The sequence below is a fragment of the Mus musculus genome, chromosome 1 (assembly GCF_000001635.26).
Source record: "Mus musculus strain C57BL/6J chromosome 1, GRCm38.p6 C57BL/6J".
NCBI lineage: Eukaryota > Metazoa > Chordata > Mammalia > Rodentia > Muridae > Mus > Mus musculus.
The window spans coordinates 132,544,743-132,572,112 of record NC_000067.6 but is presented as its reverse complement, the minus strand read 5'-3'; the positions used below and the strand labels follow the sequence as shown (position 1 = coordinate 132,572,112).

General features: G+C 48.8%; 1 protein-coding gene and 1 long non-coding RNA gene across 42 annotated transcripts in view; one reads left to right on the top strand and one right to left on the bottom strand.

Moving 5' to 3' along the window:
• Nfasc (neurofascin) overlaps nucleotides 1-7,423 on the top strand; it is a 177,159-nt gene extending 169,736 nt beyond the window's left edge. For all 40 annotated transcript variants that reach the window (XR_001784700.2, XR_387171.4, XM_030254571.1 and 37 more), the window contains one exon: nucleotides 1,462-7,423. Coding sequence is in view for 38 of the 40 variants with exons in the window: in XM_030254571.1 (XP_030110431.1) it covers nucleotides 1,462-1,693 (232 nt within the window). In the remaining 2 variants the exon portion in view is untranslated. The remainder of the gene's footprint in view (nucleotides 1-1,461) is intronic.
• A 239-nt stretch (nucleotides 7,424-7,662) lies between these two features.
• Nucleotides 7,663-24,100, bottom strand: Gm51646. 2 transcript variants are annotated; one of them, XR_003948001.1, is made up of 3 exons: nucleotides 24,015-24,100; nucleotides 8,052-8,282; nucleotides 7,663-7,947 (listed from the first exon to the last, which is right to left on the bottom strand). It is a non-coding gene; the product is annotated as a predicted gene, 51646 (long non-coding RNA). The 2 variants fall into 2 exon arrangements; XR_003948000.1 differs by lacking the exon at nucleotides 24,015-24,100 and adding an exon at nucleotides 9,622-12,482.
• Between the last annotated feature and the right edge of the window lie 3,270 nt (nucleotides 24,101-27,370).

The window sequence follows — 27,370 nt, the reverse complement described above, 5'->3', positions numbered from 1 at the left end:
TCTGTAGTTGCTTGCCCAGGCAGAGCAATGCTAATGCTTTAGGTCTATCAAGGAAAAGGGGTACATGTTCACCCCACAGCCACTGCGGGGCATGAACACTACATTAGGTAGTCTAAGGGGATTCATATACATGATCCAAGGACTTCACCCATAGGCAGAGACAGTTCTATAGAGACAAAGAACTCAGCGCATGGGGCTCTTGAAGGGAAAGGGACCTTAATCTAGATGATTAGGCCTTGCCTACAAAGGAGATTGGAATGAAAGAGTGCCTGGTCTAGCCAACTGCCAGGCATTCTGTCTCCCATCTGTTTATGTTCAGCTCCAGTTCCACCTAAGGCCCCTTCCTGGTAGCCCAAGGCTGCTGTTCAAACACACTGTTAAAATGGCAGTTTAGCCAGGAAGGACTGATGGCTAGGACTGTGTAGAGGGTGTGGTGTATCAATTCAGGCTACCTAAAGCCACTGTGGTTCCTTCTTCAGTCCTCTAAACCTCCACTGCTGGTCCACGGCTGCTTCCTACCTGGGAGCCTGTGTCACCTGTGAAATGTAACCAGCATCGCCTGGTCTCTTTGTCAAGTAGTTTTCCAGACAGGAGGGGGTAGCACCAGCTTGGTGGAGTAGCCCCCTCATATGCTAGAGAGTTTAGCTGAGTGTGGACTGGGCATCGGTTCCTGCAGGCCAATGCCACTGTACCTCCAAGGCCCCAAACTCTTGTTACCCAGGAGGGCCTTAAGGACAGAGAGGGCCTAGAAGGGGCTAATAGGATCCTCCGAGCCTTGCTAGTATCTTCTCAAATTATCAGGCCTCACATGCTTCTCTGCGTGGTCCTCCCTCCCACCCTACACCTCCTTGACTTACTGGGCCCAGAGTATCGGTATTGCTCTGCTCTGCTCTGCCCGGGCAAGTAGTGCTGAGATGGAAGTGGAGAGGCAGAGCCGGTTGCCTTAGAGCACTTAACTTCTTGCCAAGAGCAGGGACTTGTCCCATGGCACAGGCTACAGGAGCTCCACCTTCTACTCCTCCGAGACGGACGGGTTATAGTCAGATCACAAAGCAAAGGGTGAGTGAGACTCGCTGGAACCAGAACCTCTGAATTCTTGCCACATGTCTCACAAGCTGTGGCTCTGCTTCTCAGAAGATGGCCAGCTGCTTGCTCCTGCCACAGACAGTTGGCCTGTCTCAGGGAAAGGACCTCAGACAGGGAGTTTAGAAGTGTGGTCTCTAGTCCCTGACCTTCCTCAGAGTGCCATTGACCCTGGGGAAGATCTTATCCTCTCTGTGCCTCAGTTCCCCTTTTGTAGAGCCTGCTGGGCAAGGGAGGGTAAACACTGGATAGTCTCCAAGACTCCAGTGCAATCCTCCTGCACTGTATGCTTGGTAGGAAGCCAGCGGCCCTATCCCATCCCACCTGGTTTGAGCTGTGCTGGCCAGTCTGGGCCTGACTCTGTCTCTCTCTGGCCAGTGATGAGGACAACAAGCCCCTGCAGGGCAGCCAGACATCTCTGGATGGCACCATCAAGCAGCAGGAGAGCGATGACAGCCTGGTGGACTATGGCGAAGGCGGCGAGGGCCAGTTCAATGAAGATGGCTCCTTTATTGGCCAGTACACTGTCAAAAAGGACAAGGAGGAAACGGAGGGCAATGAGAGCTCAGAGGCCACATCACCAGTCAATGCCATCTATTCCCTTGCCTGACGGAGTATCCCAGGCACGGCACTACTTTGCAAGTAGGAGGGGAGAGGGGAGATGAAGCAACTGCAGACCTACCATAAAGCCACCACCACCTTCAGGGACAAGGGTACAACATGGGGGTCTGCCAAGCTGTGAGGGCCAGTGACCACCCAGCTATCCACAACCCCCTCCTAGTGATGCCCCGTTACCCTTGGGTGCCATTAGATGGGAAAGCTAGAGCTATGCTCATTGCAGGGAGCCCTAGTCCCTTGCCCTGTCTCACGGCCACCCTGAGCGTCCCACCACAATGGCCACCCCGATCTCGGCTCACGATCATTCATTTCTATTGCTTACGATATTTTCATTCTCTCTCTCTCTCTCTCTCTCTCTCTCTCTCTCTGCTTTGTGCATCTTCTCCTTCCAAGTCATTGTCTCCATTTTCTTTTACTTTTGAAAAAGAAAAAAAAAAAGTCCCTGGAAAAAGAATAAGTGGGCTCTCCCCAAGGAAATGAAAACGATGGGCAAAAAAAGGATTGATCCGTAACACAACATGCAGAAAAGCTGTAGTATTCAAGCTGCCACCAGGCCAGTGTGTTTCCGAAGGATGCCTTTCGCCATATGTCTCCCCCAACCCCCACTCCCCACCCATCTGCCTCGGCCACATCCATGCTGAGCTGGGCTTGGCTCTTTTCTGGAAAATGACAGTGTTTTTTGGCAGGAAGAGGTGCGCAGGACTCCTTTCCATGCCCTGCTTCAGTTGGGAGGGGGCCTTACCTCTTGCTCCTGGTTCTTACTCCGCCCCTGCCACCAGAGAGTCTGTGGATGAGCTGCTCGGATGATGAGAAAGGGAGACCTACAAGGACTCTGGCGACCAGACCCGAAGCTGGAAGCAAGTCAGAGTGTGGTCCCTGGATAATGGAGCAAACCTCCAGAGAAGAGAAAGGGCTGGGTTTGGACCTCTTTTGTCTTTGGCAGTGAAACCCAGGGTGGAGGAGAGAGGGCCACACCTGCTCACCTGGTCAGGGTCTATGCTGCTACCCTCCAAGAGCTGGAGCCCTGAGATTCAGGAGTGTGGCTGGTGTGTCTGGGGGTAACAGTGCTCCTCCTCCTCCCGTCCTCTCCTTGCTCAATTGTGTCTGACATTGACTTGTGTTTGACATGGTATATGAATGGGGATCTGCTGCCCCCAGAATGAGCCTATCTGTCCTTTCATTAGGGTACGCATACATATCGGGGGACCGTGAGGTGCACCGTAGTAACAGTGCTGTGATGCCTCTCCCTGCCTTGAAGGACACAAAGCTCTTCGTATGCCTTATACAGCTCGGATCTAACCCTGCGGTTCCCAGATCCCTAGCCCTATTCTGCAAGTCTTGATGCCTCCAGTGATGTGTGTCTCGGGACCAGGGCAGCCTATGCAAGTGTCCCCTCGGGACCAGAAGCAGCCGCTCCACACACGCCCTTACCCCCCCTCCGCCCTAATGGAGACACTCGCAGGCATGCAGTTCTCAGCCTGAAGGTGCTGCCTTCATTCCCCCACCTAACCCACTTTTGAAACCAAAGGTACCTTGCCTCAGCGACACAAAGAGATGGGAGATCTCAAGCCAGAGTGTCGCCCTGTAGCTGTGTCTGCAGCCTGAGGCAGTTGTGGGAGGGCAAGGTTGACCACTTCGAATGGATCGCCCGCCATTGGCATGGCCTCCAACTTGAGGTACTAGTTAGGGGCCTGGGTGGGACCAGGGCTGTGCATTCCAGAGACTTTCCAAGAGCATCATTTGCCATACGTTTAAACCGCAGAGGTATTAACAATGCTGTGTCACTTGATAAGCATTTGGGTGAGCGTCAACCCCGTAGGCACACACTCTTTGCAGGTAAGAAATCATATCCCAGAGATGAGCTGATAATGTTTGAACCTGAGAGTGTGTCATGGTCCTTTGGACCAACCCATGGCCAGCACTGCTTCCTGGAGGCCTGAGGGACAGCTCTCATGGTGAAAGGGGACAGGGTAAACAGGAAGGCTAGGGGTGGGGGTGTGCTCAGGTCCCCTTCCCTGTTCTAGTCTAACACTTCTGGGACACAGCTGGGCATTGCTGTAGTGTAGGTCACCATTCCTGACGGGAGGGTTAGGGAAATGCAACTGAGGTAAAGAACCATCCTTCCCAGAAAACACTGTGGACCGGGAGGAAGTGGTGGGTTTCTCAGGCACCATTTACACAGCACCATCCAGCTAGTAAAGCCATGGCACCAACAGCAGGCATTCAGAGGAAGGGACTCGGTTGTCATTGTAGCTATCCCCCTGCCACAGGCAGCCTGGAGAGGGCTCTTTGGTGTTAAGGGTCTGGGAGAGAGGTGAATCCTTAGGCTGTCTTTGTGCCTCATTCCGGAGTTCTGTCATGCTCAGTACTGTCCTCTACAGAAGGAATGAAAAGCCCATCAGCCCCTCCCTAAGGCTGTTGTGTTGTGGGTGCTGAGAGCTGTCCCAGCCACCAGCGGTCACAGCTCTCCTGGCAGGAACAGATTGGGGGCTGGAGAACCAGAGAAATGGCAGGTTCCCAGACAGAGCAGCTCAGCACTGTGAGGTTTCAAGGAGGCAGCTTTTTCCAAGAAGGGGAGAGGCCACTTTTCACAGAGCCTGCCAGAGTCTACCCTCAACTCAGCAAGAGAACAGTATTGCCACCCCTGCACCTGGATCTTAGGCAGCCACCCCAAAGTGGTGCCTAGGCCTGCTCGTGTTTCATCTCTCAGGTGGGAGCAGGGGGACAGGGTGGGTCATCCTGCAGTGATTCTGAGTGCTTATCAAAAGCTCTTTGAGCATCTAGTCTGGGCCAAAGCTTAAGCCATGAATACCATGTGAACAAGTGAGGTCAGATGTGGTCCCTACCCACGCAGGGCTGATGTTACTGGAAACGAGTAGGTGAGTTCCTGGCACACCGTGACCATTCCGTCAGAAGCGTTGTCCTGGTTTGCCTATACTGCCGATTGCTTCAAGTCAGAAGGGAGAGGTTTCCAAAGGAGAACTTGCTCCATTGGGCCAGCAAGTCTGGGCAGGACATGACGGTCAGGATGAGTGGATTCGGTAGGCAGCACTGTAGTGCTTTAGGGTGTCTGTCTCCCACATTTAGCCCCCTCTGTGAATACTCCTGTTTGGAGGAGGACAGGTGTACCCGATCAGGACCAACTGTCCCCCATCCTGCCTGGGATATGCTAAACAGGACACATCAAGGCTCTACTCGTGTGTAGATAGCTGAGTTAATACTAGAGGGAAAGCCAGGCTGGCTCCTGCCCTTACCTATTTCCTCCTTCCCAGAGGTCAGTGTAGGAGGGACCACCCCTCCCAACAAGTCCCAAGAGTCAGCCAGTGATTCAGCTCACCTCACAAAAGGAACAAGAGAGCACGTTCCTGGTTTCCCTGAACACAGTCAGCATTGAGAAGGGAGTAAAAGCATCCTCCCCATCCCCCATACACACACACACACACACACACAAACACACACACACACAAGCAGACCCAACTGTAGGGAACACCCTAGATCATAATCTTACAGCATGAGCATCCATATCTTGGTTCACATGAGATGAGCTGCTAAAGCCTGCGGGTGAGGGGACCTTGGGGAGGGAGAAGCTGTTCAGATTGGGCCTTATTTTTGGTTCCCGTGGACAGAAGGTAGAGAAGAAATCTGAAGGAGAGAGAAACTGGCCTTTGACTCTCCTGGCCCCTCCTGGGAGCCCCAGCTAAACTCGGCTGTCCTAGAGCCTCTGGATGGGAAGCAAGGTTTCCTTGCTGTTTATGAGGCTTTTTCGTGGTTGCTCAGAACGGATGAAGCTTCTTGTTCCCTCCATGGTCTAGGGCCGAGGCCCAGACTCACTTCTCAGAGGAAGGAGAGCAGGTTGCTAGAATGCCAGCCCAGAACCCGTCCCTCATCTGTGTCAGTTCGGAGTGGGGTGTCCTCCAACCAAGACCAGCAGCCTTTGCCCAATGAAAGCCCATGGCCAGGATTAGGTCCCAACAGCTGGGCCACAGTGCTCTCTTTCTAGTGAAGCAAATGTCCTTACATATATTTCACATGGTAGCCTAGGAATCCCATGTAGGCAGTCCCCACTCCAAAACAAGAAGTCTCAAGCCAGTGACAGAAAATGTAGAGTGTAACACCGGCAGCTTGGGCAAAGAGTCCCCAACTCAGTGGCTAAATGCCTGAGACCAGACCCGTGGCTGTCCCCACCCAACACAGCCTCAGCCCAGAAAGTGCCCTTGCTTTGCTTCCTCTTCTCAGAAGGGGACTCTCAGAGACACATTCAGGAGAGGACAGGGAAGGACACGTGCCCAGGGAAGCTGCAAGACTCCCTGAGCTATCTCCAGCCACGGCGGAAAGCATTGTTGCTCTTATCAGCACATTAGTATTAAAAGGCTGTTGCTTGAGCAGAGATGGAGATGAAACAGACGCAAGGCATCTAGCTCAGGACAGAATCGGATTCCTCATGTGAAGGAACCTCAGAGCTGATCTGTTTAAAATGACTCATCATACAGACAGGGAAATGACAGTGCGGGGAGGGAATCTAGCCAGTGAGGGTACATTTAGGACTTGAACTTGAGCCTTCTGGGCCTTCTGACTCCGTGTCCAGTGTTCTTTCTTCTCACCACAGCTGCCTCAGCAGGTGTTGCCTGAGATCTGTCCTGCTTGTCACCATGTCACCTCTCTCAGCCATTACACTATGTTCCCAGAACCTCCCAGCAAACAACCCAGGCTTTTCCTGAGTCTGAGATCAGCCCGTCTGCGATAACCTGTGATTAGCTCAGTCATGGAGTCCCAGGCAGCCCGAGGCTGGAAGGTAGAAGGATGAGCCCGTAGGTGTTTGCTACTGTGAAACCTGGACTGGGCCCCGGGATGGTGTCTCTTGATTCATCACACGCCTGGCCTTCAGCATACCGTATTCCTCAGAAGGGAGGGTAAGGAGGGGTGTCTCTGTCCATCCTGCCCTTGACCGCCAAGTCTGCAGGTATTGAGGGGTAGCAGGGCCCAGGCAAGTCTCCCACCCTGGGATCTGCCGAGCTGGAGTTTAGCAGATGTAAAGACTTCTATGAAGCAATAAACACAAAAGTCTGGGAGAAGCTATCCAGAGTTTTGTGCAATCCTGTTTCTTTTTCAAAGCTGTAGCAGATCAGGTGACCCTGACCTGCTTGCTCTTCTAACAAATGTGATGTCTTCAGTCAGTGTTTGCCTCTACCCGGCTTCCCAGCTCTTTGCCAACTTCTTCTGAGCTGAGTTATCAGTCGCCTGTGACACGCCCATTCTCTGTCCTGGTCCCGCCCCCAACCATGGTGGATCCTGGAGGACCTCGTACCCCTCCCCTCCCCCACATATGCATCTCTCCCTTCCGACATGGTGTTCCCTGTGTCTCCATGCTGCCCACATTCCTAAGCACATGAGTTGGTCTAATCTTTTTTTCCATTGGTTACCTTTAACTCTCCATGGCAGGCTCACTTTAATCCCTCACATCATGTCCTTCCCTTCTTGTGAGTTATTTGTCATTAACCGACATTGTCAGCGACAGACGTGTATCTGAGGGTGTCATGCACGACCTTCAGCAGGGACTTCTGGGCCATGGAGGACTGTCTAATACATGGACTTATAAACTGGCTGCATGAGCAATGAAAAGGCCAAATTATTCTGATTTTTTTTTTGAATCACTGTAAAAAAAAAAGCTGATTTCTTTTGTATAGAGAACACTAAACGTATAATAAAAGTTGTTCAAAATGGATTTTGGCCATGATTTGTTTCTTTGACTGGTAGAGAAGAGTGATGTCAAAAAATTAATGACAGAAGTGACTGTAAAGGTTAGGTTAAAGTGGTGCATGTACATAAGGAGGCTGAAGCAAGAGGTTCAAGGATTTGAGCTGTTTAGTGAGTTCAAGGTCAGCCTGGGCTGTATAGCAAGAAGGAGGGGAATCAAAGGCTTTCCCATGGGCTCCAGGCAGCGTTCTCCGTTACAGAATCCCACCATTGAGCCCCCATCTAGAAGTTGCTCTTTATTTGGAAAACTCATTTGTACATCTTTGTGTTCTAAACACAAAGTGGCTGGGATAGAGATGGTCAAGGAGACATCTGCTGGTTCAGTGTAGGTGCGCGCACACCACCTAAAGAGCAGCGTGCTGACGAGGCTGGGGCAAGGCGAGCACTTGGCGATGGCACCTGTCTCCTATCACAGTTCTTCCTCCATTGCCCTATCCTCTCCTCGTCCTCAGCCTGGCGCAAGGCAGGAGGTTCTGCTCTGCAGAACGAGTACTGGCAGTAGAAATGGAAAACGAAAGCAAAAAGATCACCGGATAATGTACACCCAACTCTCTTGAGCAAAGAATCAGCAGGTGACCCCCAACCCTGTGGCTTACTCTTCTCCTGAGAGGCTTCACAGGGGACCGCTGACTTGAGCACTCGTTGTCTCACGAGACCTCGGCCAGTATCTCCAGGTGTGTCTCCTCTTGAACTGTTAGGTAACTCACTGACACGTCACACCCTTTCTCTGAACCATCTTGCCACTCCCACATTAACAAAATAGCTTTGAAATTGGTGCCAGATGTCCGTTTGCTACTGTCTCACCTTTGGTTCAAGCCGAGAGAGTCCTGAGGAAAAATGGGTTCACAGAACAAATCATGGCCCACAGCTCTGTTCACGACTGTCTTCCCCAGCCACTCCCACCTCTGGCCTTATACGTTGGATTCTAGGCCACTCTAAATGCTTTTCTCATTATACCTTCTAGACCATCCCTCCCAGCTAAAGGCAGCTGTAGCCAATATTCTAGGTTACCTGTCTATACACATGTCTATATACATATATTCATATACATGGACACATACATATGCATATACATATATACATACCTATTACTATACAGGTGTCACTGTGCCAGTCTGTAACTCTCAGACTCAAGCAATCCTTCTATCTCAGATTCCAGAATAGCTGGGACTACCTTTCATACGAATTCATCCAGCTTTACATATCTTCAGCCACCGGCTCAGGTGACACCATCTCCAGTAATCTTTCCCAACAGCTCTGTGTTTAAGGGTTCAGATCCCCTCACTGTATCTCCCTAGCATTTATTTCATGCACCATGGGGTTGGACATGTTATCTTGTCTATTTTTTTTTTTAATTTTTTATATGAGTACACTGTCACTGTCTTCAGACACACCAGAAGAGGGCAACAGATCCCATTACAGATGGTTGTAAGCCACCATGTGGTTGCTGGGAATTGAACTCAGGACCTCTGGGAGAGCAGTCAGTGCTCTTAACCACTGAGCCATCCCTCCAACCCTCTATTTGTTTGCCTACACTGTGAATGCCCTGAGTATAACACACATTTTCCCCATCTCTGCTTCCAGAGACCAATGCCTGGCATTGAAGTAAATGATTGAGTTGATTGAGTGAGACCTCCATTCCTTTGAAAGACATGGCTGGGTAAATTCAAGTATTTGTTTTCTTCTCTGCTGGTACTGGATAGGTGAATATTGAATGAGTGACATTTCAGGCCGGACCTCAGAGTGATGGGGTCCATTGGCCAGTGTGCAGAGCCCTCCAAGGAAACAGAAGCAGAGAGACAAGAGAGCATCAAACCTTATCTGAGGCAAACCAACCTCCATTCAGTGGAGGCCAGACAAAGCGCCTGCCTCTCTTAAGAACCCGGGGGACCCCTGAATATGTCATCCTTCATCCCTGTCTCCTGAAGGCTGCGCCTCCCAGCCCATTAGAAATGCTAATCTCCAGCTTGGAGTTGGTTTAACAGACCCAGTAGGGAGGAGACAAGCCATCTTCGGATGTTTATTAAGAGCAAAGCCTGTACGAGCTATTTCCCAGCTGCCCCCAATACTGCAATTAGGGAATTCATTCTATCCCCACGACTCAGCAGTATATTACATGCAAAAATGCAGACACGGCCACTGCAGGTCCCCCTCCCCCATACTTACAACTTAACGCATCAGGGCCCATTTGTTTGATGTCAGTTCCTGCTGGAATAAGGACTAGGCAGTGGGCCTCATAGCAATTTGGAGCCACAGCTGCGGCCCAACGGCCCAGCCCCAACCTTCACATCCATCCCTACACCATAATTTGCTACTGATTTGTCTACACCCCAGCACAGAGAAGCATGGCACGGTTGACCCAGCCTTAGTACCCATGGACCCTGATCGCTGGCTTGAGCTTATTGAGAATTCACTGCAATAAACTCAAGAAGGCATCCTGACTGTAAAGAGCCAGCAACAGCCAGAACATGGGGTGATTTCACTCTCAGACAAAGATTCCCAGTACGGATTTAAAAGCACCTAGAGTCGACTGGGAGCTGACAAATGGCAAGTGTGGGACGAGGGAGGTGGGTGATAGAGTCCTGATTAATACAAGGGAGATTGGAGGCTTCTAGGCAGTCTGGAGGAATCATTGGAGTAGTTGAGACAGGCAGGGGAAGGATCAGAGCAATGCTGTCTACCTACGTGTGGTTCTCCACCCAGCTATACCAGACTCTCTTGGAAGTGGGAGCTAGTAAAAATTCCCAGGTCTAGTATCTGAGCTCTGGTGCTTGCTATGAGAACTTTCCCCATGTCCCTGTGCAGGTGATACTGGCTGCTGCTTGAGGGAACAGGAAGAGGGAGAAGCCACCACCTCTTGTGCCCTCTGTATAGTCACCCTACTTCAGTCATGAATTTGCCCTGGGTGAGTAGAAATTTTTAGCAAAATTGGTGAGTTCAATATCTGGATAGAGAGGCAGGTTGAGAATGGGGAATCTGAATTGGAGCCCTCAAGAGCAACCCCCCAAAAAATGTGGGCAGGGCTTTGACTTTCTCAAGCCTTGCAACTTGCAGGGAATTGAGCCACCTATAATACTGATGGCATAAAGGCAAAAGGGCACCAGATGGTCTTTGGGGGACAGTACAGTCACAGTAAGAGAAGGGGATGCTGCCAGCTACCACCGTGATGTGGGCTTTATGTGAAAGGTCCCTGTTCTTTTGTTTTCTTACAGGGCTGGGGATCAAAATCCAGGCCCTCCACATGCTAGGCAAACACTCTAAGGCTACATTGTATCACCAACCCTAAAAGGTCCATCCCTTTTAACTTTCCAGCAGCCCTGTGAAGCAGGCAGCTATATCCTGTTACAGGCTGAGAAAACTGACTCCAAACAGCAAGATATTGCACCCAAGGTAAGGGACAGTGCCGGAAGTAGGAGCCAGGCCAGCCCACTCACATACCCTGCTTCCAAGACTACACTTGGGGCGTGAATGAACATCTCAGCTGTGAAGACTTTGGTTCAAGGGCACTGTGCCAGGGCAGCAGCCTCTGCAAACCTCTCAATCTGTTCCGGCAGCAATCCACCCTTCTCCTTCACCCTGTAGCAGCAGGCATGCCCACGAGAAATCCTGGGGCGTAGCCAACAAGGGCAGGGACAGCCGTAAGGTCCTGTCCTCCTCTAAGCCTATCATGAGCCGGAGTAAAAGCTGTGGTCCTGCAGGTTGATCAGGATTTAGCTGTGTGGTCTCAGACAAGTTACTTAACCTCTCTTTGGCTGAATCTTCTTATGCACAAAACAGGGACAGCTACTGTAACTACAACAAAGGCTGATGTGCAGATCAGTTTGGTTAAGACGGGATCCCAAGAACAATGTGTAATTTCACTTTTCTTCTCTCCTGCCTACAAAAATGTCCTTCCCAGTCCTAACTCTGCCTCCAGAGACCCTTCCTACCCTCTTTAGCAATCCAATCGTTCACAACCCCAGCACTACCTAGCCTAAGAACTTTCTCCTCTCTTGCTCCCCGCTGCTGCCCTGGGCTCTCAGTACAAGCCTAGCTAGGCTGCAGCCCCCTGGAGAGCAGAGCCAGTTCCCTGTGCCTCCTACACCTGTGTGGTTCCCAGCCCACTCCTCACTAGCTACATCAGATGATCCATATCCTCATGTTGGCTGATCTTGGAGACCAGTGTGGTCCCCAATGCAACCAGGTGCCATTGGTATTTAGGCTGTCGGCATAAAACTGTAAACTGCCTTCGTGGTTTAGTCTGTGTGGTTTGGGGAAGCAGAGTGTGAGGAATGGTTTGGGCGACATCTGCCTTTCTAAAATGTAGGCATGCCCGTGGGGTGGGAGCCGGGATGACGTTGTGAGCTTGAGGCTTGTCCTGCAGCCCCGTTAATTAATTTTCCTGAAGTCCCCATGTACCTCAGCTCTCGTGCAGGCCTAAGACCCCATGCTCATTTATCTAAAAGCACCATTCATCTTTCACCCCTCCTTCCCAGTCCTTCCAGTACTCGCCTGGCTGTGTACGTAGAACCCACATGACCGAAGGGAAAATGGCTAAATGTCCAGAGGACCTGGGCTTGTCCCAGGTCATTGATCAGAGGACCTAGCTGGTGTTCTTGCCACAAAGTTTTACAACATTGCCTTTGATGGAATTAGAGGGAGTTACTCCCCTGAGTCATTTTACACTTTGACTTGGAGCCTAACTCTACCTGGGAGCAATTTACAGACTGTGGGCAGGAGATTGAGGGTTCCTCCCATCTAACACCTTTCCTTGGGGAAGGAGACTGGCAAATACCATTGTCAATTCAATCAGCCATGTCTACATAGTGGTTCAAGTTCAGCCTGAGCTACCTTGCAAATGGCAACTTTAAACAACCAGAAGAGTTGGAAGCTAACCACTGCCAAACTACCTGGTCTGAACATAACATTCATGAACAACAAAACCAAAGTCCTTCTGAGCCACAGCCTCAGATTCTTTCCCCAGTTTCCCATGTGGCCATGCTTGGCACAGGCAGGTAGTCAGAGCTAACTAGACTCAACCAGCACTGGGCCTCTGAGCAATGTATTGTGTGCAGCTCTTTTACCTTCTCCTCTCCCCATACCCAATCCTTTCCACTTCCTGCTCTACAGGCCCTTTCTAGAGCCATCAGATGACTCTCAAGGGCCCATCAGTGGCTTTTAACTGAGCCCCCCAGCTTTCATCCTATTAGTGAGTCGGGAGTAATTATGACTTCATTAGCCAAATAGGTTCTTGGTTCAGAGACTCTCTCCACAAAACCAACACACACACATCGGGCTTCCTCGCCTGGAAGTCTGTCCCCCAAGACCTCCAGCTAACAATGCAGGCTGCCTGGGGGAATCTGGCAGGGAAGGGGGAAAGTGGCCAGGATGCTGGCCAATGAGAAAGAGGCTCCCTGCCCTCCTCCGTGGCGCATCTGTCAGCTACCCCTGGAGAGGCTTGACAGAGAGGAATGGCACTCAGCAAATGAGGGGCGTGATCTCTTGCATCTGTCTGCTGCTCCTTGCCCTCTGGCCTGGTTCACCTTCCCAGTCATGGACATAAGAGATAGCCAGTTCATTTCCCAGATGGGCAGGCAGTCTGCTTGGCTAGGGGCTCTCCCAATCCCCAGCGACGTTAAGAGTGTCAGGCATCCCTGGCTTTCTTGCCCCAATCAACCACCCTATACTTCAGCTGCTGCAGTTCTTGGGGGCAAGAAATAACTGGGGCCAAACAGCCAGGACAAAACCAGGCCAGGCCAGTGGGCTGGAGGACCAGCCCACCGCCAGATCAGACTGGTCTCTGACACCTGGGAAAAAGTCGACAGCTCTTAAGGCGCGTATCTATCTCACACTTCAGTGTTAGGAAGTGCTATCTTTGGATCTAAGTTAATTGTAAATTGCATTAGAACTTTCCGCACTAGGAATTGCTTATCAACTTTCTCTCTTCCTATACCTTTAATAAGTTTAAGTGCACAGAGCCCAACCTTTCTGCCTCTCAGTGGCACCCAGCCCATCCAACCTGCCCCACCCCTCTAGACCCTGCAGCAGCATGAGCTACTGTTCTTGCAAGCCATGCTGATGTCCTGGATGAAGTTGCTTTGGCTGCCCACTCCCCTCATCCCCCCTCCCCCAAAATGCAGTTTCCCTGCACACCCTCAGACACGTGCCCTTTTGTCTACAGATCTGGCTGCTGCTTCTAGGGGCTTAGCAAATAACAGCTGGTGAATTCTCATTCCTGCTGAGGACCCCTCTGCCTGGGTCCTCTGTCGGCAAGATGCCATCTGCTGGGCTGAGTCCAAAAGCAGAAAGATAGATGAGATGACCTCCAGACAGCCCTGTCACTGTTGAGACTCCAAGCTATTGGCAGCCTTGGCCCTGGCTCTAACTCTAACCTGACCTTGTTCTGGCCCCAAGCCAGAGATGACTCAGCCACCTCTGCCCTCCCTTCCCCCAACCCCGCCCGCCTGTCCATAAGCAGCCCAGAGGCTAGGCCAGAGAAGCCCTGTTCCTTGCCTGCAGGGAAAGGGAGTCCCTAGAGACCATCCCAGCTGTGCACCCCGTGCCCCCTGCTTGTGCTCCCTCAAAGCAACCATCCTTTTGTTAATTCTGCAATTTCCCAAAGTGCCAGGAGCCTCTCTCATCTGACAGCCGCAGCATCTGTTCCTCACACTTCCCAGAAGGCTGGTGGATCCGTGCCAGCCTCCTCCCCACCACTCCCCCAGTCTCACACTCCTTGCGTCTGAATCTGAATTCGAGCCCCCTGCTCACCTTGTCCTAGTAAGTGCTTCCACGGACCTCACAGCATCCATGTCTGTGCCTGGAGTTCATCATAATCATCTTTCTTTCCAGGGTCAAGCTTACCTGACTAAGCCAATGGGCACCTACCTGTGCTGGGTCCCACAGAACTGAGGAAACACACTTTGCACCCACCCAAGTCCCCAAGCCCCTGTTGAGGTTCACCCTGGGTCCTATCCTAGCAGGTATAAGAGCCACAGAGTCCCAGGAAGGGGACTTCTCCCACACAGCCCTTCCTGGTCCTCCTTCGTGCTCACCAGCTTCCAGCTGTAAAGTTCCAGGATAGAGGAAGTTAAGTCTGGGCCTCAGCACAGGTAACTTACAGGGGTGTGGCTCTCTCTGTCCGCTGATGTGGCACACAGGGCATCTCAGTCCAGCACTGGGGGGCATTTGGGGTCAGGGAATTGGGTATGAAGGACTGTCCTTAGAGTGGAAGAATCCTTAGCAACATCCTAACTTTCACTGTGGAGATGCCAACACCCGCCCCACCCCGACACACACTTTATCTTGACAACCCCAAATGTCTCTAGACGTTGCCAAATATTCACTAGTTGACAACCTCTAAGCTAAAGCAGAAGAGACCCAGTTCCTAAGTGTCGGTGACTGATAGCCCGTAGTGTTGGGTCTAGGCTCCATGTGACAGAGAAATGTCTTGACTCAAAGGTTGACAAGCATTTTCTCTAAGGCACCAGGCAATGAATATTTCTCCTTTGGAGCCATACAGCCTCCATTGTAACTACTTATCAGCCACAGTGGCAGGAAACATGGGCGTGTGGCCATGAGCCAATCCACCTCATGTATGAACACGAGATGTCAACTGAATATTATTCTCATTGTTGGGAAGTATTCTGATTTTTTTTTACACCGTTTAAAAATCACAATGTATTCTTAGCACAAAGACGATACCCCTGTTGTTTGTTTTGTGTTTTTGTTTTTAAGACAGGGTCTCACTGTGTATCGTTGGCTGATCTGGAACTCAGAGCTCTGGTCTGTCTTTACCTCCCGTTTTTATGTTGGATTAAATGCATGTGACACAATGCTGGGCTCCACCTTATATTTTATTTTTATTAATACTATATATATATATATATTGAGACGGGGTTTCTTTGTATAACTTTGGCTCACAGATATCTGCCAGCCCTTTCTGGCAAAAAAGCCAAGGACAGAGACTAACGTTGCTGAGGAGGTCTGGTTCTCTGGGGTGGGAACAAAGGATCACTTGCTCCTAATTCCCTTTAACCCAGGTACTGTTTCTAGTGTGGTAACACCACCCAGCTCCCAGGAATAACACACTTCTAGTGCTCACTGCAAAGCAAGTTCCTTGATTAAAACTTACTCTTAATTTTATCAGTAGTAGAGCTTCAAGCTAGGTTCAGCCATCCCCTGTTAGTCCCCACAGTGCACAGCCTCTGAGCAACTCCTCAGGCTGAGCCCATGAAACCCACCCTGACCTCATCCTTCCCTCCCAGGGCAGCCTATATCTCCCCACAGTCTTTTGACAGAGAGGGACCTGGTGCACCCAGCTGGCTCTGTGATCCTGGTGGATAGCCCTTCATGATCCTTTGGGCTACATTGTCACATAGTACACCAGACTGAGATGGTGAACAGAGTGTTAAACTGAACTCCCTTGCCAAGCTATGAAGACTACATCATCTGCCTTCATAAATGGCATGCTCTAGTCAGTTCCACCTTCTGCATCTCTGTCCTCAGCCCCACTCTGGACTTGGTCTTGCACTGACTACACCTGCTCACAGGACTTTGTACAATATAAGCCGAACAGGGAACCAGTACCAGTGTAGGAAAAGAAGTAGCCCTTGCCTCAAACATGATGCCATCTGCTGCCATCCTGATCCCCTAAAGAGAAAGGGATGTCAAATATGCGCACAGCATCAGATACTGAGTCAAGAGGACAATGGTATAAGATGCAGTGGTGAAGATACCCACTACAATACAGTGGTAGCCTGTGATGTGATAAGGGCAGAACCAGAGGGACTGATGTGGATCTAATTCATGAGAGTAGGGGAAGTTTATTCAGTGAACATAAAGGAGATCACTATTCCAAGCCAGAAGCAGTACAAAGACAACGCAGTAGGAGAGTCCAGCTCTTTCCAGAAAGGGTAAGTGGATCAACTTGGCTGAAGTGAACTGAAAAGCATGGACTAAAGAATCATAATGTTCCCGGGTGCTGGTGGCACAAACCTTTCATCCCAACACTTGGGAGGCAGAGGCAGACAGATCTCTGAGTTCAAGACCAGCCTGGTCTACAGAGTGAGTTCCAGGACAATCTAGACTACACAGAGGAACCCTGTCTTGAAAAAAAGAAAAGAAAAAGAAAAGAAAAGAAAAGAAAAGAAAAGAAAAAGAAGAAGAAGAAAGAAGGAAAGGAAGGAAGGAGGGAGGGAGGGAAGGAAGGAAGGAAGGAAGGAAAGAAGGAAGGAAGGAAGGAAGGAAATCATAATGTCACAATCTAAGTATTGGGGAAGCTTGACCTCTGACCTGAAGGAGGAGTCAAAGCAGGAAGTTCTCTCACCCGATTCACATTGAATCTTAGACTCCCAGTATCCAAAATGGTGGGAAAGTAAAGATCTGAATTTAAGATATCCATGCTAGAGTATTTTCTTATAGCAGCCTAAGATGCCCAAGACAGGGAGCTGGGAAGGACTTTGTTTCAATCAGGGTCTCCAGAAAAACAGAACCACAGCACAGAGGGTGACTCCTGGCCTTCCAATGAGCTATATCCCAATAAACCCCATTCAGATTGAAAGTGCAAGTCAAGCCGGACGTGGTGGCGCAGTATGGTTTCTATTGAATGCACCTCATTTTTATACTATTAAAAAAAAGACAAAAGCAAACAAACAAAAAACTCAATCAAGGACTAGAAGTGTGTATACTCAAAGTGCATTTTGTGTGTGTGTGTGTGTGTGTGTGTGTGTGTGTGTGTATGCTATACATTAAGGAACTGGCTTCCATAGCTATGGAGCCTGGCTACTCTGCATTCTGAGAATAGAAAAGCCAGAAATCTGGAAAGTCTCAGGCAGGAATTGATGCTACAAAAAACCAGGATTGGTGGTATACACATGTAATCCCAGAATTTGGGAGGTGGAGACATGAGATCAAGAGTTCAAGGCCAGGCTCAGCCACCTGAGACCTTATGTACAGATATAGACTTGGTCTTAAGGCCTAGATAAAGCCCCATTCCCTTACCAAAGGGTCTAGTCCTTACTTAAGTCAACTGATTACAGACATCGGTCACATCTACTATTTATCTCATGGAACCACCAAGACTTGTGGGTTTTTGGATTAAGCCAGCCTAAGCCCATAAAAATGACAGTTATCGCTTGGGATTTGGGTTTCCTGGGGTCCTTCAACAGCCCACAGCCAACAAGCTTCAGGGTGGTGGGTGTGGCCAAGGAGTCTGCCAAGCTGCAGGCTGGGACCCACCTGTCCTTGAGTCCTGGTGAAAGAGCAATGGCCCCAGTTCCAGCCTCCCTTCAGGATCAGTGTGCCTCTACTGACATTTGAAGAGGGACCCATGGTAGTAAAGTGACCTGATTGGGTCATGCCAAGTACTGATGCTCACTGCAGCCATGAAAAGGATCCCTGAAGTAAGACTGTGGGTGACCCCACAGAGGAGAGTCCAGACAAAACCCAGCAATCAGCCAACATGGTTTTCATGTCCTATATCTATATCAAGCTCTCTCCCTCCGAACATGTTGCATCTTTGTTAATTCTCAGTGTGATTCTAGTAGACCAGCTCAACCTTACTCTTGCCTTGTGTTTCTTTTCCTTTGCTTTTTCCTTTTCTTCTTACCATTTCTTTTTAGTCTTCTCCTCTCCTAAAGAATACACTGTGGGGCCTAGCAAACACAGAAGTGGATGCTCACAGTCAGCTATTGGATGGATCACAGGGCTCCCAATGGAGGAGCTAGAGAAAGTACCCAAGGAGCTAAAGGGATCTGCAACCCTATAGGTAGAACAACATTATGAACTAACCAGTACCCCGGAGCTCTTGACTCTAGCTGCATATGTATCAAAAGATGGCCTAGTCGGCCATCACTGGAAAGAGAGGCCCATTGGACACGCAAACTGTATATGCCCCAGTACAGGGGAACGCCATGGCCCAAAAAAATGGGAATGAGTGGGTAGGGAAGTGGGGGAGGGTATGGGGGACTTTTGGGATAGCATTGGAAATGTAATTGAGGAAAATATGTAATAAAAAAAAAAAAGAATACACTATGGCCTGGTTTTCCAGATCTCTGTGCCTCAGCATCCAGAGAGGTGAGGCTGCTCTGTGCTATCTGATAGCATCTTTACCGGTCTCTCTCTAGTCTTTCTCTAACCAGCATCCCTTATCACTGGCCCCCACCCACTTTCTTGTTCCTTCCATTTCCTCTTCTATGCACACCCCTCTTTTACTTTCTTTCATCCCATTGAAAATCATTAATCTTGCTGTTCTCTTCTTTCCACGCACACCCATAACAACAAAAGCATCACCACACACAACGCTTCTCTGTCCCTTTACTCCCTACATAGTTAGAGCTTAGAGGGTCATCATCATTTTTTATAGTGGATTTTTGCCCCATTTTCATGACGGGTCTACTCCTGGACAGTGGCTTTTGATCCAGACAGTGTACTACTCACTGGGGAAACTGAGATGGAGAACATCAGCACAAAAGAGGAAGTCAGCACTTCCATCCCACTACAACTACTCCATCACTGAAAGAAGAAAGGTGACCTAAAATTTAAAAAGAAAATCAACCAGTGATCTAACTCCTGATGGGCATGTCTCAACTCAAGAACTGAAGGAATATTAAAGAACCAAGGGGGCACGTCTCCTCTGGGCCCCAGTGGGAGGGGCTTAAATGAAATTCCAAAGAATTCAAAAGAATGATAGATATGCTTGAAAAAATGAAATAGAACATGAATAAACTCCCAAAAGAGCACCAACAGCTGAATGGAATGAGGAAGCCAAGGCAGGCTATGAAAATGGAATTCAATAACAAGATAGAAATAGAGGGGGAAAACTGAAAAGATGCTGGCAATCTCAATAAGTCAAATAAAAAAGCACAAAGGGAAATCTGACAAGATAGCTCAGGGGGTAAAGGCTCTTGTCACCAAACTTGAGGACCTGAGTCAGTCCCCACAACCCATGTGGTGAAGGGAGAGAGCTGACCCTGCAAGCTGTCCTCTGACCTCCAGACATATGCCGTAGTACGCACCCCATAACATAAAATAGATAATGCAGTGTGTATTTAAAGCACAGCGGAAAGCCGAACCAGTAGAGTAGTTCGGGGGAAGGTAGAATACCAGGGCCTGGAGATCAGGCAGAGGAATCGGTGCATTCAGTCAAGGCAATAACACTTTTTAAAGCTATAGACAGAAAAAATGAAGATCCCTGGAATGCCAGCAAAGACCAAACCCATGAACTATGGGCATGGAGAGAGGAGTTCCATGTTAAAGGCACAGGAAATACTTTTCATACAATCATCACAGAAAACCTCAACTCTAAGGAAAGAGAGGTCCACCTAGGTAAAGAAATGTGTCAAAGAGGTGCACCATGGTGTGTTTCAAGTTCCAAAAGGCTGCAGCCGCAAACCTAAACTAAGGTAATTGCCAGCCAAACCATCTGCCCTAATCTAAGGAGAAAGAAAGCCTCATAAGGATGAAAGCCAGCTGAAGAACTCAATGACCGTGAAGATAGGGGACACCAGGAGGAATCCTTCAGACTAAAGAGAATGAATGGGCTTCAGGGGGTGAAGATAGTTGAGCAGTAAGTAAAGAATTGGGAGAACACCTAACAATACAAAATCAACCAAATGACAGGAATTGATGCTCACCTTCCTGCAATAACTCTGAATATTAATGGCCTCATTTTCCTAATTAAAGGCACAGAAAACAGAATAAACTAAACAACAAGATGCATCTATTTGTTGCCTCCAAGAAAGAATAAAAACAGGATATTTCGAACAAGTGAAAGTAGAAAACATGCAGGTGTGCCTAGTCTAATAGCTAACAAAACATATTTCCAATCAAGACTGCTTAGAAGAGATAAAGAGGGACATTCCATGCCTACTAGGGGACAGTCCATCAAGAGGACTGCCCCAGTCACTCAGGAAAAAGACCAACCATCCACAAATGGTATATCACAAAATTTAAAAGCTTCTGTACAGCCAAGAAAATAGATAATCACGTGAAGATACAGCCTACAGAGTAGAGTCTTTGCCAGCAATACATCTGGCACAGGATTAATATCCAGACTAACTAATAAATAACCAAAGAAACAAACAACCCAATTAACCAACGGGATAACAAACTGACACGTAGTACCCATAAGAAGAAATACAATGACCAATAAATAGTCTTTAGATGTTCAACATCCTCAACCATCAGGGAAATTAAAACTACATTGAGATTCCATCTTAGTCCAGATAAGTACAAAGGACAGGAAGTGCTGGAGAGGGTGGAAAGGAAGTGGAAGGCTAGTTCATCATTGGTGGAAGCATAAATTAGTGCATCCACTGTGGAAGGCAGTATGGAGGAGATGGTTCAGCAGTTAAGAGCACTGGCTGCTTGCTCTTCCAGAGGTTCAGGGTTCAGTTCCCAGCAACCACATGGTTGCTCACAACCATCTATAATGGGATCTGATGCCCTCTTCTAGTCTGTTTTCGTGTGTCTGAAGATAGTGCCAGTGTACTCACATACATAAAATAAACCTTTAAAAAAGTAAAAATAGGCCTTCCATATGACCCAGCTTCTAGGCATATACCTGGTGGACTCTATCCTACACAGAGACCCTTGGAAATCCATGTATATTGAATATAAATTCACAAAAGCCAGGAAATGGAAACAGGGTAAATGTCTATCAATGAAATGAACCTGATGAATGAAAAACTCAAAAATGGGGAACACATATACAATTCAAATTTATTCAGCTGTAAAGAAAAATTATATGTTCAGAAAAATAGATGAAACTGAAAAACATCAAGGGAGGTCACCCAACGGCCCCCCCCCCCCAAAAAAAAGAACACCATGTTGTCTCTCATATTGGATCCTAGCTTCTGACTTTCTATATGAGCAACTGTCGGGGAACATGTATGTGTAAAGCACAGAAAACTAAAAAGGGACCAGGAGGAGAGAAAGGATGCTTTAAAGGAAGGAGAGTGGCAGATGTGATACGAATGTGGAAGGGGTGCCGAGCTTAACGCAGTGAGGGACGAACGGAGAGAGAGAGAGAAAAGGATGAAGGAGAAGAGAGAAGAGGGTCAACCAAAACTAGCAATGCATGATCAAGCCATAATGAGATCTGATATTGATAAGCTAATTAAAAATAATTGTATATGTATGTGTGTATGGTATGCATGTGTGCACTCACATTCATACGCATATTGACACAAGTGACTGGGAATGTAGGTTCACATGTGTGTGCATGTGAGTGAAGGCTCAAAGTTCATGTTGGGTGTCTGCCTCAACTGTTCTTCACTTTAAAAGAACTCTTTAATCAAATTAAATTCATTCGCTTATTTATTTATGTGTGCCTGTGTGTATCTGTATGTGGGCACAACTTAATGGGGTTGACTCTATCCTTCCACCACACAGGTCTCATGGATCAAACTCAGGTCCTGTGGCTTACTAGCAAATAACTTTACCCCCTGGTCCATCTTCCTGACCCCATCTCTCCACGCTGTGGTTATAGAATCGGGGTCTGTCGTTGAATATGGAGCTGACCAATTCCAACTAGTCCGAGTAGATGGCTTGCCCCAGAGATCCTCTGCTTCTGTCTCCCAAGTTCAGCCATTACCGGCGACTGCTACTCTTGCCTGACATTTATGAGGATTCTGGGAGTCCAAACTCTAGTCCTTGTGAACCATCTGAACCATCTTCCCAGTCCCCAAAATAAAAGCAATAAAAACAAAACGAAGAGTTTGAACAGGGTTGACCTGTATGGGTGGATGAAGCTGATCAAAAGCCATAGGTTATCAAATGAAAATCCCAGTACAGAGATGGGCTACTTCTCTACAGAGGAATTCCCTTAGGCTCCTAAGACAGTACAGCCAATTGTCACAGCTGTCATTTGCTCATCAGAACTAGATAGTGAAGACACCATCGGCCTGGCTTGCAGTATGGGAACTGGGCTGTAAGCGTCTTTCCTGTTGGCTAGTCCTCGTAGTGCTAGAAAGTGCTGATGGAGAATTGCTATCAAGTCTCAGTTAGCTGAGGACCCTGTCAGCCACAATGCCAAATGGCAAGAGCAATGATCCCACTAGGGCTATCGTGGCAAGTCTGTTATGTGGGTTAAGAATCACTTTCTGATTAGATTTGATGCTGTCCTGGTTGGAGTCTCCTGTGGAGCAAGCACATCTGCAGAGGTTACAGGTCCTAGTGTGGAAGCTGTTGCTGTTGTTTTGCATGGTGTGCCCATAACATTGCCAAAGTCAAAGTCAAAGTCAAAGTTCTAAGGCTAAATGTTGAATGCCCAGGCATACTGGGACATCTCCATTGCCCTCTTCAAGGCTCAGAAAAGATCCTGGAAAAAGGGACGGAGAGAATGTAAGAGGTGAAGGAATCGGAAGTGCCGTGGAACCCTAACTTCTGGGTGTGACATGGCTGCTGAACTCTTGAATTCACAGCGTCTGTGGTTACCTGATCTGCACAAGTTAGAGCCCATCCTTTCCCAGGAGGGGGATGAACTCATGGGACCCCACTCCTTCTTTAGAATTTAAACCGGGGTTAATGACAGAGGGGACGGGAGGAGAGGTGTTTCGTCACTAGCGTAGCGATGATAAGATGCCCATGTTCTTAAACAAACTCTCACCATGTGCCTGTAAACAATACTGATGAAACACATTGGGTCACCACCAAAAAAAAAGAAAAAAGAAATAAAAAGAAGACATCAGCGTAGAAGGAAGGCTAGTTGAGGGGAGGAAAGAGATTGGCTGGAATGGGAGGGGAATAAGAGAAGGTAGCAAAGGGGACATCAAAACCCATTATGCACATGTATGAAAATGTCATAACGAAACCATTACTATATAGAATTTATATAGATAATAAAGGCATTTTTACAAAGAACATTCAAAGGCTACCTGTCTACTTCAGCATCATCGCTACCCCTAAACCCGTTGCCTCATTTCCTCTCCCACCCCAGAGAGTATGCTTCTTGCCAGAACCAAAAGGTGCCTGTACAAGGGCTGTCCTCCTCAGATCTCAATGCAGGACAAAACTCAGGCAGGATACACCAGCACCACTCCTAGTGCAGCTCCACCCCGCTGCTCTGCAGCCCTGGCCTGGCCATTGCCTTTGCTGGCTCCAGCTTCCCAGTGCCTTGCTCCCTCCCCACTGCCTTACCCCTGTCCTCCACCCTCCCACTGCCTGTGATAGCCAAATTGTTTCAAAAAGAAAAAAAAAAGAAAAAGAAAAAAAAAAAAGAAAGAAAGAACTCAGGGTTCTTTGAGCTATGTGGAGAGACCACATAAATGCAGGCATTATTAGCATCATTACCATTAAATATTAATAATGGCATTAGCATTGTCTATTATAAGCCTTAAAAAGAAGCTTCGGGAGCCCAGGGTTGAAATGGCAAAGAGAATAATGAGGCCCCTCTGGGCCGTGGACCCCTCCAGGCTCTTAAGTGAAATTAGGAAGGCAAATGCAAGGATAGAGTACGAAGATTTCCTCCTATTCAGGTCAACCTCACTCCTGGCACTAAGTCCCCCTTGCACAGGCCACACGTCCAGGCTTCTGCCACCCCCATACCCCATGCCAGGAAAACATCCCCGACTTTCTCTCACCTGTGCAGTCCAATCTAGGAGGCATGTCTCTCTGTCCCACCGACGCCTTTCTCTGCCTCTGCCCACTCCATCCCCACCTTCCTGCCATTCACCCAGTCAGCTATGTTTACTGGGTTTCTGTCACAGACCAGGCACCGTGCTACGTAGGAGGATGGGGGCTGGGTGAGATGACCTTTCCATCCAGACACTGCATGATCAAGAAAATAGCAATGGAAACTTTGGATAGCAGCTGACAGTTCATGAAGTCCTTTTAGAAATTTACTAGAAGCTGGGTGGTGGTGGAACACGGCCTTTAATCCCAGGACTGGAGTGGCAGAGGCAGGTGAATCTCTGTGAGTTTGAGGCTACCTTGGTCTTCAGAGCTAGTTCTAGGACAGCCAGAGCTATATAGTAAGACCCTGTCTTCAGAAAAGAAACAAACAAAGAAACAATGAAGAGGAGAGGAGAGGAGAGGAGAGGAGAGGAGAGGAGAGGAGAGGAGAGGAGAGGAGAGGAGAGGAGAGGAGAGGAGAGGAGAGGAGAGGAGAGGAGAGGAGAGGAAAAGAACTGGTTAACCACATAGCCATACTACCATCTTAAACAGAAGTAAAAATCATTCCTATTTTACTGAATAGATTATAGGGATGGAAGCTGGAAGTGCACCTCCTTTGAGGGTGTGCCTACCTACTCTGCACAAAGCCCTGGGTTCCATCCCTAGCACCAAATAGAATCAGATGTGGTGGTGCACAACTCTAATTCCAGTGCTATGAAGGTAGAGAAAGGAGAATCACAATTCCAAGGTCATTGTAGGTGACAATACAGTTCAAGGATAGGCGGGACTGTCTTGGGTTTTGTTATTAATTTATTTGCGTTTAAATGTCGCATCTGCTCTCGACCAGCAAGAACGACACGACCACCAGTCCTTCTAACAGCAGTTTATTCAGTCTTCATCTTTCTTCTTTCTCTTCATCAGTACCGTTCCCCAGCTGAAGAGTTCTGAATCCACGCCGGATCCTTCTCAACAGTCTGTTTTACAGGAACACTTCTTTACCACCATTCCCCGTGATGCAGTTCTGAATCCTCCCTGTAGCAGGGGGTCTTCGCTCTTGCCTGAAGATGTTTCTTTTCCCGGGTTTTCAGCACCACTTCTTGCGAGCGCCCAACTGGCCAGGAAGAACGACGCTGCTACAGGATCCTTCTGCACACGTTTATTCAGTCCTGTTTCTTCTTTCTCCATATATCTCCCTTGTTTATATCTCCCTTGTTTTTATATCTCCCCCCTAATAGTAATCCTCTCTCGAATAATAATCCTCCCTCTAACCCGGGCCTCTCACTCTTATATACTCTCAGTTCCCATCCACGCACAGCAGGCCACGCCACCTCACCAGGCACACAGCTTCAGCTAATCAGGGCAGCAGGGGCAAATCTCCACCAAATTGGATTCACCTGTATCCTGGTACACCTGCGCAGCACTCAAGATGTTTGTGTCTTATATGAGGAAGTCAGGTGAAAGTCATACGACTTAGCTACAGTCCCTGGCGCCTTTAGGACTGCCGCCACACCTGCTCCTAACAGAATGGGATCGTGGAGTAATCAAGTCTTATTCAGTGCCTTGCCTGAAGTGGTCCAGGTAGGAGTTGCTGAGCTGGGATGGCCTGTTCTCTCAGTGGCAGAACTGTTGCCACCATATTCAAGAGGGAGAAAGTAGGAAATGTTCCTTGTCGTGGGCACTTGTGCTACAGTTGAGCAGGCTCCATTCCTGAAGGCCAAAGGACTTAGCTCCTTCCTCTGCACCTCTGCACTGATGTCAGCTCTGAGTGTGTGTGCTGACCTGTTTTCAGATAGGAGTGAGGGTCACTTGTCTGTGGCCACACAGATGCTCAGAAGCAGGGTGACGAGCCAGGCTTGTCTGTCTTCAGTTCTTGCTGCCACGTCGATATGGCTATGGACGGAAAGTCACATTCTACACCGACAGCATCTACAAAGATTAGAAGTACTTTGAAGATAAACCATTCTCTGGCCCTGCCATTCTACGCAGCCATGCATGGCCTCCTGGGAGCTCCAGAAAAGCGTGTAGCATCTAAAACCAGAGGCAGCTATGCTGTTGGTTTAGAGAAGCCAAGAGAAAAGATGGGGGGGGGGGGGAACAGTGCTGGTAAGGAAAGAGAATACAAAGTTGCCAGTGCCAAGAGGCCATAGCAAGGTCTTAATCTTCTGCCTTGTCCCTGGGTCTGGACCCTTGTGGGCTGATGGAGTTCCTCTAGACTCAGGTGCTATTGATCCAGTAGGGCTAACACAGAGAAGGGCAGATGGCCTTGGGAGGATTGGATGGTCCTCAGGATGCCTCCTGAGCCTCCTCCCCAGGGGACACCAAATGCTTACAGTCCAAACAGTGGCCCATTTGATTAGCCACTTGGCTATCTTCAGCTAGCCTTTTCTAACCCCATTTGGGAGTCTGTGGAGACACAGCTTGGAGACTGAGTGCTCTGGACATCTCAGAATTTGATTGATTCTCCATGTTAAAAAGGGTTGTCCCTGATGGTCAACCACCCTGAGAATTTCAGGCTCTGACAGGTACCCCAATTGGAAAATGACCCTGCCCTCTATTTTGGACCCCTTTTACCATCAAAAGCAGACAACTGGCATCCTCAGCAGAGAGTTAAGCCAGGAACTGGAGGTCAGCCACTCTGCTGCTTTAGCTGCATATGGCCAGCATCACAGGTGAAATGAGGAAGAAGAGGAGGGGGAGGGAGAGGAGGAGGAGGAAGAGGAGGAAGGCTGGGCAGTGGTGGCTCACACCTTTAATCCCAGCACTTGGGAGACAGAGGCAGGCAGATTTCTGAGTTCAAGGCCAGCCTGGTCTACAGAGTGAGTTCCAGGACAGCCAGGGCTACACAGAGAAACCCTGTCTTGAAAAAAAACAAAAACAAAAACAAAAAACCCCAAACAAACAAAAAACAAAGAAGGGGAGGAGGAGGAGGAAGAGGGGAAGAGGGAGAAGAAGAAGGGGAAGAGAAGAAAGGAGAGGAGGAGGGGAAAGAGAAGGAGGAAAGGAAGGAGGAAGAAGAAAAAGGGGGAGAGAGGAGGGAGGAGGAGGAAGAGAGGAGGGAACCAGAGGGGAGAAGGGGAGGAGGAGGGGGAAGAACAGGAGACTAACACCTCCTAGAGTATATTGGGTAATGCTCTTAGCACAGCCCTTGGCCTTGTGGAGACAGGCAATACTTCTGCTATTACCAAACTAATAGAATTCATGACAAAGACCTGCCTGGATCCTCACATACCTACCTCAGGCATTCTCCCAGAATGAGAGCATGCCAGAGGCTGGCACTGAAGATCCCTGGTGCCCACTCCTGCAACTCATCTGGACCAGGCTCAGC